Here is a 12,372-nt window from a genome sequence, read left to right as displayed (position 1 = left end):
ATTTGCTGTAATAGACCATAACTGAGTAAATACAATAAACCATTGTTCTCCTCTTAAGCTCTTTAGAACATGGTTGACTATTGAAAACAAAAATTATAACCTTGTTTGGTACTGTTTCCAATGTATGCAGATGAAATACATATGAAATCTATAACATATACAAGTTGAGGATAAAGGAACCTATACAGTTACAAGGTTTCTGCAGTACACTTAAAGTGGTTAAAAAAAAGAACTCTGATTATGTATATCATAATCCCTATGGCAATCAGAAAAAAAATAGATAAAATACAATGGTGTATTAAAAATGAATAATTCAATAGAAAGTGTAAAAGGGAAATAGAGGAATGAAAAGCAGTAGACCTAAATTCATGTGTATTAATTGTTACATTAAATGTAAATTGCTTAAATCATTTAGAAGACAAATTATCAGGTTGGTTAAAGATGAAAACAAAGTCCCACTATGTGTTGTCTATAAGAAATCCACTTTAAATATAATAATATAGGTAGGTTAAAAGCAAAAGGATAGAAAAAGACATACTGTACAGCTCTAATAAAAAGAAAGTAAAAGGATGAAAAATGAAGTGCCATGTAAACAGTAAGCACAGAGAAGCTGAGGTATACTATGTTTTTATTAAACATAGTATACTTTAGAGTATTACCACAAATTAAAAAGGAACAATTTATAAATGTAGCCATAAAAAAGTCGACAATAATACTACATGAGTATGCACCTAACAATGTAGCCTAAAAATACATAAAGAGAAAACTGACAGAAATAAAGGGAGAAACACACCAATCTATCATAGTTAGAGATTTTAATACCCATCCCTTGGTAACTAATATAACAACTTAGAAAAGTAATCACTAAGCATATACAGAATTTGTGTAATGTTTTCCAACACCTTGAACTATTAACATTTATAGAACATGACACATAAAAATGCACAATAACAGTCACCAAGATAGACCATACGCAAAGCCATAAAAAAAAAATCCCAATGAGTATCAAAAGAATAAAATCATACAGGATATTTTCTCTAACAACAATGAAATGAAATTAGCTATCAACAATATCTAGAATAGCTCTAAATATCTAGAAACTAACAACATATTTCTAAATAACTCATGGGTTATTTAGGTCCCAGAACTTATGGGTTATTTAGGTCCCACGGGTAATATAGGTTCTAGAACTATATTTTCCATAACTGGCCAGAATAATACCTTCCTTCCCACATGCCCTTCTTACAATGTAACTCTGTCTGATACTTCATCAAGAGACAGAGGTCTATGTTTTGTCTGCTTGAATTTAAGTAGTCTTTTAACTAATGAGGGAAGAGTACTACGTGACTGCTAACATTAGGTCTTTAAAGGCAATACGGCTTCCTTCTGGTTCTCTTTAGACACTTGCTCTTGGAACCCCAGACTCCATGCTGCCAGGAAGTCCAAAATACTACATGGTGAGGTCTCACATAGGTGTTACAGTAATAAGACCAAAGGAAGGTCCCAGTTAATTTCCAGCATTATGCCATACATGTGAGTATGATTCCAGTTCCTAGCAATCACATCATGAGTCATCACCAGTCTTCAAGTTTTCCCACAGGAGAGTCCCCAGATCAAGTCACAACCACTGTCCCCTTTCTGAATTCTTTGCCTACAAAATTTGTGAATATAACAAAACTGTTATTATTTGAGGTGGTCTGTTATACAAGTATAGAAATGGGACCATGAAGATTTCAAAACATTTCAACATAAATAAGAAGAGAAAAAATTGGTGGAACTTAAAGTAGTGATTAGTGAGAAATGTATAAATTTAATGTAAATAGATGGAAATAACAAATGTAAGAATAGATATAAATAAAATAGAAAGCAAATAAGAGAGAAAATAACAAAGCCAAAGCTGGTTCTATAAAAGACTAATAAAATTGGTAACCTCTTGGTAAGATGAACCATGAAATAAAAGAGAAAAGATACAAATTATTACCAGTAATGAAATAAAAAGTATCAACAACAAATCATAAAAGCATTAAAAGGAAATATCATGAACATCTTTGTGTCAATAAACTTGAAAAATCAGATTAAAGATACGAATTTCATGAGAAACACAAATAATCAAAACTGGCCCCAAAATAAACATAAAATCTGAATATTCTGTTTCTATGAAAGAAGTTGAATTCGTTATCAAAACCTTCACACAAGAAAATCTCAGGTCCGGATAATTTCACTAGTGAATTTTATCAAACATTTAAGGAAGAAATAATATAAACAAACTCGGACACAGAGAAGGGAATCCTTCCCAATGCTTTTAAGAGACTAGCATAATCCTGATGATAAAGCTTTTCAAAGGCATTAAAGAAAATCACAGAACAACATTCCTCATGAACACAGACACAAAATTCTTTACCAAACTATCAGCACAACAAATTTAGATATATATAAAAATAATAATACATTACAAAAGGGTTTATCCCAGGAATGTAAGGTTGGTTTATGACTTGAAAATCCATTAATGTAATTCACTGTGTTAACAAAATGAAAGATAAAAATCATTATTATTTCAAAGGACACAAAAAAGCATTTGATAAATTCACAAAGAAACACTCAGCTAATCTAAGAAAGAAATGTCCTCAACATAAAAAAGACACGTATCCAAAAATCCCTGTAACGAATATCATACTTTACAGTGAAATACTGAACACTTCCCCTCTAAGATTGCAAGGGAAGGGAAGTACTCACTTCTATTTAAAATTATACTGAAAATTCAAACAAGTTCAAAAAGCAAGACAAGGAAATAAAACACACACAGAAAATTCATGAGGAATATACTAAGTAAGTACTAGAAATAAGTGAATTTAGAAAGACACTAGGATACAAGAAGATAAAAAAAACTTCTCAGTACTAGCAACAATCTGAAAATTCGATTTTTTAAAATTCCATTTACAATATCACGAAGAAACAAAATACTTGTAAATAAATTTAGCAAAAGAATTCTACACTAAAAACTCTGAATCACTACTGAGAGAAATTAATGAAGACCTCAATAAATGGTGAGACATACCATTTGTATGTATTAGAAGGCATCTATTTCCTCTAAATCAAACTGTAGATTCCCGGCAATTTTAATCAAAATCCAAACAGTTATTTATTAAATTGAAGAGTAGGTTCTAAAATTTACATGTAAATGCAAGTAACATAGAATGAGCAAACTTACACCACTGGATTTCAAAATTTTCTAAAAACTGTGTTAATTAAAATAATTTTATACTACTAGAAGATTAGATAAGCAGATCAATGGAATAGAGTCTAGGTAAGAATTAATTCAAATTGTGTTCACAAAAAGACTTGTAACAAGAATATTTATAGCAGCATTATACACTAGATCTCAAAACTGGAAATAATCCAAATGTCCAACAAAAGTAGACAGATAAACAAATTGTGGTATTTATATAATACCTACTTTAAATTTTAAAAATTGAACTATTGATATACACATATAGATGAATCCCAAAAATACCAAGTTGAATAAAAGAAGCCAGACAAAAGATTCCATTAGAGTATTTCCTTAAATGATTCCATTTAACTGAAATTCAAGAACAAGCCAAACTATGTCACAGTAATAGATATCCAAACAATAATAGCCTATGTGAGATGGGCGCTAACTTGAAAGAAGCAGGAGGACACTTTCTGGGGTGATGAGAATATTCTCCAACTTAATTGAGATAATATGTAAATAGTTTTATCAAAATTCTGTGTATAATAATTTATTAAAATTAACTATGCACATACAATTTTTGTATTTCACTGTAAATTTTAAAAAACATATTAGAACTTATGTCTACAAGATGTCATTAAGAATGTGAAAATGCAAACCACAAAGAGAAGGTATTTGTATTCATATTCAACAATTGTATTCAACAATAACAAACTGTATCCAAAAAACTACAAAGCTCCAACAAATCAATAGAAAAAGATGACTGAATAAAAGAATCGGCAAATGATCTGAGCGGGTATTTCTTTTGAAGATATCTATATGCTCAATAAGCATATGAAACAGTGTGCAACATCATTAATATTAAAGAAATATGAATTAAAAGCACAATAAGATACTACTACATATCTACTGGTTTGGCTAAAATTAGAAAGACTGACAATGAAAAGTGTTCAGGAGGATATGAGACAAATGGGACTCTCAAATACTGCTGGTGAGGCTGTCAATTGTTACAGCCTCTCTGGAAATATGTTGGCATTGTGTACCAAAGCTAATAAACCTTAACCTGCTTTTATACATTTCATTTTCATCCACTTCTATAAATACTGGCTTGGGTAAAGGCACATAATAGTAAGCATCAATGTAATGGGAGACTAGATACATTCTAGGACAAAACTGGCCAACTAATAGGCAGGTAAACCCTGAATATCATTTAGATGTCATCAATGGAATGATTTTAAAAGCCAAGTGATATCTTCAGTATACCCTATAGAGTAACACAGTCAATGAAATATCCGTAATATAGAAAAACTTACAGGTTTACAGGTGGTAAAAGAAAAAAACAGGAGAGATAATAAATACCAGAAATGTGGACAATATCATAAAGTATGTAGGAAAATGTTAAAGCATGAAACCTTGATAAACTTTTAAAAAGGTTGTTAAAATTCATTTTTATCCTGTATCAATCACATTAAAAAGAGTGAGAGTTAAGGAAGGCATGCATCTACCATATGCCTCTTTTAGATACCACTGGAAAGGTAGCTAGCAAGGTAGATGACACCAGTCTCTCTATCAGCAGCACAAGAAACACTGTCATAATAGAGGGAAGGCAGCAACTATCCTTATAAGCCCAAATGAAGCCATACTATGCTGCAAAAGTAAGGACAATATATCTATGCCCAAATCGCTTGCCTAAACAGAGTTAACATGCTAGGAACATCAGTCAGCAGTGTTACAACAGCAAAGTACACCATAAATACCAGAGCATTCTAATAAAATACTATCAAACAGTATTCTGAAATTTAGAAACCAGTTAAGAGCTGTAGGCTTAATAATACTGCAGTTCTCCTGAATTTGAGACTCATTAGTTAAAAGTGGTCCATAATCTTGTGCTCACTCAAACTACTACTGGTCAAGTCCTAGGACAAGTAAATGCAAGCCCTTATGAACAATTTTTAAGTTACTTACCACAACAAAATACACTTTTTAAAACCTCACATAGGCATAAACTACTATACAATTAAAATATTAGTATTATATATAAATACCTACAATTACTCATTCCTACTATTTTAAATTATAACAACAAACAAATACTGCAAGATATTTATTGGATATTCACTAAAGTCTTCTATTTGTCAGGTTCTATGCTAAGTGCTTAGAGATGCTGTATCCCTAAGTGTCTGTAAAGATACAGAAGCAAGTATCATATAAAATGCTCTAGAAAATTAGTCTAGAGCACAAGGTAGAAAAAAAATCAACTAATTATAATAATACTAAGTATGATATTATCTCTCTTAACTGACCTCCACTGAACTGCCTCATACTATTAACCAAAGCCATGTATTCCTATGTCTAATACTCATGGAAGAATAAATGGTCCGGATCAAGAGGTTTCATTCTTGCACCACCTCACATTTTTGCTCCTACAAATGGAGCCTTAGGCTTTTTATGCTTACCAAGAGTCAACTATGTTCTCAAATTTGTTTATGCCAGTTTCATTTTCTATTGCGATTAAATAATTTAATATTTAAAGTAATATTGGAAATCTATGTTTTGCTACTAATAAGTGAATGAGCAAACCAATGAGTATTGTATGCATAAGTAAAAATGATGACTTGATCTATAACTGTGGCTCCCAACATACTGTATATGGTAACTCTTCTTTAAGGTCTAAAATTAAGCTGTACAAAATGGCAGCCCCTAACCACATAAGGTTATGAAGCACATAAATGTAGTCAGTGCAACTTGAGGAATTTAATTTTTACTATTATTTAATTTAAATGTAACTAATTCACATCCAAAATAAGATGTACATGTAAAACACATGCCAATTTTCAAAGCTTTAATGTTAAAAATATAAATTATCACTGTAATAATTTTATACTTATTACTTACTGAATATTTTGAATATACTGGGTTAAAGAAAATATAACATTAAAATTAATTTTACCCATTTCTTCCTTCTTATAATGTGGTACCAAGAAAATTTAAATTTATATGTAGCGCATATTATGTTTCTATTGGTGAGTATGGCCTAAAATGTTTGATGATCTGTCCAAATAGCTATTCATTATAAAAATGTATAACAAAAAGTTATTATGAAGCTGGTCTAATAATTTCATATTTTACTAAATCACAACAGTACCCAAAAATAATGCTTAATGCACATGGAGATTTTTTGAATTTTCTGAAATATATCTGGCCTAAAGTTTGAAAAATACTGTCTAGAATTACTATCACAATCAGCCATGACATGAAAGTCTTAAGATAAAAAATACTAATTCCTAGAATAAGTTTTTCAATGGTCTTATGACTAATCATCCAATTGTATTTATTTGAGGCAGAAATGAATTTTTATCTCTCATCCCCGCAGAAATACCACTGTTTCTCCCTTCCAACTTCAACTATCCTAAAAACCAGTAACAACAAGCTCTTTTGACATTTTCAGAGACATGCAATTTACAGCACACACACACAAAAACCCCACTGCTGACTGAGTCTTTTAACTACAGTACGAAACTTTTAAACTCTACTAAAATTACATTTAAATAATAACTTCTTTCAATCTTCACTCTTACATTATCCTTTCGTTCTCCTTTTTTCAATTCTATCAATTAAAGTAAGTAAATCCTTATTAGTACATATAAAAACGTCCTTGAAGTTCTGGCTCTATTTCTCCTTAATACTAGGTTAATGGAAAGACAAAGCAAAGCATTTGCATAGTATGCCTGATAAGAAAAAAAATCAAGAATAGGCTGGGCACAGTGGCTCAATGCCTGTGATTCCAGCACTTTTTGGGAGGCCAATGTAGGTAGATCACCTGAGGTCAAGAGTTCCAGACCAGCCTGGCCAACGTGGTGAAACCCTGTCTTTACTAAAAATACAAAAATTGGCTGAGTGTGGTATCATACACCTATAATCTCAGCTACTTGGAAAGCTGAAGCAGGAGAATTGTTGGAACTCGGGAGGCAAAGGTTGCAACAGAGTGAGACTCTGTCTCAAAAAGGAAAAAAAAAAAAGAAAAGGAAAAAACAAGAACAGATTATGAGAAATCAGATTGGGGCGTAGTTCCACACATCATTTCACTTAACACAAAAAATATTGCCGATCCTTGATTTACAGCATGTGTTCAGAATAAAAAACTATGCAGATGTTAATATTTACAAAAAGCAGTTTAATCTCAAAACTATACTAGTTTTTATCACTGTGAACTTTGTTGTACACACCTACAGCTTACATAACCTAAATATTTATTAAGCAGTCAATTCCATCTTTCTATTCTGGTTTACTGATTCAAAAAGCATAACATTATTTCTTAATAATCCTTTTAAATGTGGAAAGAATGTCATAAAACCCTTTTCTAGAGATTATGAACTCTGGCTTAAGTAAATTAATAGAAAGATTATACTTGTTGGAGTTATTAAGTTTCCTTTTGGGGTGAATGTAGGGAAGAATAAAGTATGAAAGTTGAGCAATCTGCAGGAAAAGAGGAAGCAGTTACATAAGCCATGCTTGGGACACAGTTTAAATTCAGAGCTTTAGGGAATGCTTTACAGAGAGAGAATAAATTATTCAACTGGCAAAACTTGGCCCAACAGTGTAACTGCAATAAAGAATACATTCTGAGGAAAAAGTACTCTAATTTAAAGTATCTTAAATACAAAATTAAGCTTAAAGAACACCTAGTTGGCACATCTCTTTACATACATTTTATGCCACAGAGTTTTATTGAGAAGTGAGATAAATTACTGCATACCTGGGAGGAGCTGTTGGATAAATAATTTTTATGTGTTGGAATGTTAAATCTTGATTTAAAACCTGCTTGATCCACATTCTTAAACCTCGTCCAGAATCACCTGATGAATCACAAAATCTAGATTAAAATAACTATTTCAGTAATACAATGCACTTAAAAGCAATCTAAAACTTTTATGCCACACAGAGGATGGAATAAGGGATTTTTTAAAAACTCCATATGTAGTAATAACCACATAGAAACTGACTCATTAATATAAATCAACTGACCAAGCTTCAATATGTAGCAATAATTTTGATTATTTTATTCCTGGATTTACCATTGATTACTTTGAAGATTTTGTTTAAGCTTAAGTTTTAAGTTTCCTAATTTGTTTAGTGGGAATTACAGGAAAAAATAAGTAACTTGACTTTTCTAAAAAAATATTATTTCTGTATTTACATGTGATTTTTAAGTCATTTCTTATCTTATTCTTAATACTAATAAATTCCCAAAGTGACTGTTAAACTTTTGTAGTTATAACAATCTAATATAATTTCTTGGTTAAAAAAAGCCCAAAAGATGTAGTCAGTGTAATTTTAAACTTGAAGAAATTACAATTTAAATTTGAAAACATGTTTACATGACCTAAAAATGATTATCTACTCCAAAGCTGAAAATAAAAACTCCTACAAAAATTAATATATATGTATTTACACAAAAAATGGAAGGAAATATAAATCCATTTTATGTAGTCCTGAGGAGGAATTTGAGAGGTCACGACTTCAATTTTTTAATCAATTAACTCATTAGGGTGTCAGTTCCAAAACTTGTCTATTGAATCCCTGTTAATGTGTCACGCACTGTGTTCACTGCTAGAGAGGCAATGATGGCGGGATGAGGGAGGAATAGAGTCCCCACTCTCGTTCAGTATGTAGCATATTGTGAGAAACAGAAATTAGTCAAAATATCACACAAATAAATGTGAAAGAGAAATGTAACTGCAGCAAAGATGAGACACTTGGTGCCGCAAGGATTTAGAACTGACTGGGTTAAGGAGTTCAAAGATAAATGCACTAGGCCTATAAACTCTGCAAAATTAAGTTTATTATGTATTTTATCTGAATTACTTGATCACCTACTGCCTAGAACAGGACTGACAAAAAGCGGTATTCAAAGACAGTTGCTGAATGGTTTGAACTAAAGTCTGCAGGACGGTGACAAGTGCAATGCAGAAGTAAAAAGTATCTCAGGCCAAGGAAAGGGGAGGTGCCAAACGTCTGGACAAGAGGGAGCAGTATGACATGTAAGAACTGAAAAGCAGTCTCTACTAAAAATACAAAAATTAGCTGGGCGTGGTGGCACTTGCCTGTAATCCCAGCTACTCGGGAGGCTGAGGCAGGAGAATTGCTTCAACCCGGAGGCAGAAGTTGCAGTGAACCGAGATTGTGCCACTGCACTCCAGCCTGGGCAACAAAGTGAGACTCTTTCTCAAAAAAAAACAAAAACAAAAACAAAAAAAACACTAAAAAGCAGAGAATGAAAGGAAGAGCAGTGACTATAAAATGAGACCAGAGAACTGTAGGAACCTGACAAATCTGTTCATGGAGAAGCGGAGAAGCCATGAATATTTCTGACAGCAATGTTGGCATGATTCTAAAGGATCAATCTGGAAGCCGTGTGAAGACAGAACTGAAAGAGAGCAAAAGTAGATGTACAGAGATAGTTAGGAAACTACTGTTCATGCTTAGACTAGGGTGATGATGTAGATAGAAACAGATACTAGAGAAATTTAAGTGGTAAAATTAATAGAGATTGACGACAGATTAGTTATGAAGGGTCAATAGTGAAAGGTTTCATGAATGACTGACAGGCTTTTGGCTGGAGTAACTGGGTGAACAATACTACTAGACACCTGCCTAGACATGAAACACAAGAAGCAACAGGTATACACAGGTTGAGTCTGAATACAACAAGTTCTTATACCATGGGTTGATGGAGCAGCTATGGCCAGCTAGAGGGGAGGACAAAATTCAGCCTAGGGGCCTTAGGGAGGATAAGCTAAGAATTGGTTTTATATTATTAAAGTGTCATTTCTTAAAAAGAGAGAGAAGGGAAAAACATGTGGAAGAGACCTTACATGGCCCACAAAACATAAAATCCTTACTACCTGACTTTTTACAGAAAGTTTGCCAACCCCTGCCCTACACTACCTGATGCCAGTACCCTCTTGGATATCCCTTCTACTCTTCTCACTCCAGGCACACTAGCCTTACTGCTGTTCCTTGAACATGTCAAGGAACCTACCCTGGGGCCTCTGACTTGACTTTTCCTTTGTTTAAACAGTCTAATCCAGTATGTACATTTTTCTCTCACCTAAGTCTAGCTGTAAAGTGTCATCTTCTGTCATCTTTGCAGCGAGGCATATCCTATTTAAAATTGTAACACTGTTCCAACTCCTCATCCATAGAAGCATTCCCTTATCCTGCTTTCTTTGTCTCCATAAAACTTACTACCTTTTACTACAGTATTTATTTCTTTCATTAGAACATAAGATCCATGAGAGCATGGATTTGTATTGTTCACTGCTTTATGATCAGAGCACAGAACAGTGCCATACACATAGAGGCTGTGATATATTTCTTGAATGACTGGATTCATTAATTAATCTCTATCACGCAGCTGAAATTCAAAGATTCTATTTTTCCCTATGTATCAGTGACACAAATGGGTATCTCTAGATTTCTGTGATTAGCCCAGGGAGAAAAACACAGAGTGAAAAGACCTTGGACCATATTTAGAGAAACCCTATCATTAATGGCCAGGCAGAGGAGGATGAGTCCGCAAAAGAAAGCAGAAGGAGAAAATCAAGACAGAAAACGAATCCGGAGAGTTTTTTGAGAAGAAAGTTCAATGTGGATGACAGTTCAAGTAAGAGGAAGACTGAAAAATGTCCATTACATTGAGTGACACAGAGCTTGAGCTTACTGATGACTTTATCAAGAGGCTACTCAGTCAACTTGCTGAGCCTTACTATACAGGAAGAAAGCCATAAACAAGACACATGGATTGGGCTTTGTTAGCCTAACAGCTTAATGTGGAATACAGACATTACTTAATTACAGATACGACTACCACTGAAAGAAGAACCAGTGTCCTATGGGAGAAAAACAGAGTGAATTAATCTGATCTGAGAGACTGAACAACACTAATTAACCTATCATTTATTTTTATCATCTTAAAAGGTCTGTCTTCAGTATTTTATTAATAGAAAAGGCTCAAATTAAGTTGGCTATATACAATTTACTCTCTCATAAGTTCTATGGCTGCTATCTCCTAGAAGAAAATCTCAAGCTTTTAAGGTTTAAAAACAAACAAACAAACTGTTGTTAGTAACATTTTTTCGACCTTGAAGAAAAAGAATGAAGCTGCAAAATAGCATCTATCTATCCATTCACAATGTCCACTTTTAAAAAAGCTGGTACCTTATTCCAGAGTAAAACTGTTAGAACTGTTAACAGTTTGGTAAAACTGAGTGTGATAAAACTGTTAGAATTGGTTTGCCCATATTCTAATTAAGCAGAAATGAAACATCTCCTATAACATAACCACATATATTAAAGTTTAATGTAAAATCATTAGCTGCTGAGGACCTACTGGATGATAAACACCTACTCCCAAAGACAAAGATGATAAAAAATTACTCCCAATAAGGGTTTTATTTACTTCAATAGAGATTTAAATATATAGGAATCACATTATACTTGCATACTTTGCAGAATTCTTTGCATAAATTCTTTGTTCAAAGTACAAAGAAAAATACACACACACACACACACACACACACATATACATGACTGAATTTTAGAGACATACCCTTACAGGTTATAAAAATGTAATCTGAAATTTAAAAGAGTAAGGATAGTTATTTTAAGCAAAGTGCTCCGGGAAGGAAAAAAGGAACACAGTCTAGGAGTTTTTCCTAAAGATAATGAGAATTGATAATTTATGCGAGAGGATATAGTGTTGGGGGATTTCTGGGTACTTATAAATGAACACTCTTGGAGCCCTAAATAGCAGTACTAACGTCCTAGTTAAGTACCGCTGTCATCTTGCACACCTCACTTTCTAAATATATGCCAAGTCCCTCCCTTTAAACACCATCAGTCCTCTTCTTCCCTATCTCCAAAACGATACATCCTAGTTCAAGCTTTTTCACCCTACCCAACCAGAGCCCTGAGTTTGAGGTCGGAGAGCTTTGGGTTCTAATCCCAAATCCGCCACCACTCACAGTAACAACTAAGAGACTTTGGCCAAGCTGCTGAACTTGTCTGGCCTCATTTTCAAAATAAAGAGAACACCTCCCACAACTGCCCTTTTCCAGGTCTCTGCCCAGTACCTTTCCAATTCCCTTCCAATCACCATTCCT

The 12,372-nt window shown here is 33.1% G+C and overlaps 1 protein-coding gene across 4 annotated transcripts in view; it reads right to left on the bottom strand.

Moving 5' to 3' along the window:
- LYPLAL1 (lysophospholipase like 1) overlaps positions 1–12,372 on the bottom strand; it is a 38,914-nt gene that overhangs the window by 25,321 nt on the left and 1,221 nt on the right. For 3 of the 4 annotated variants that reach the window (XM_003930341.4, XM_010340936.3, XM_010340937.2), the window contains exon 2: positions 7,965–8,064. In XM_003930341.4, coding sequence (XP_003930390.1) covers positions 7,965–8,064 — 100 coding nt within the window. Of the gene's footprint in view, positions 1–7,964; positions 8,065–9,532 lie in introns of all 4 variants that reach the window. The other variant, XM_074385208.1, reaches the window with a different exon arrangement.

This window comes from Saimiri boliviensis, chromosome 14, assembly GCF_048565385.1.
Source record: "Saimiri boliviensis isolate mSaiBol1 chromosome 14, mSaiBol1.pri, whole genome shotgun sequence".
Classification (NCBI taxonomy): domain Eukaryota; kingdom Metazoa; phylum Chordata; class Mammalia; order Primates; family Cebidae; genus Saimiri; species Saimiri boliviensis.
Note: the sequence above shows the minus strand (reverse complement) of the source record. Positions and strands in the feature narration are given on the sequence as shown.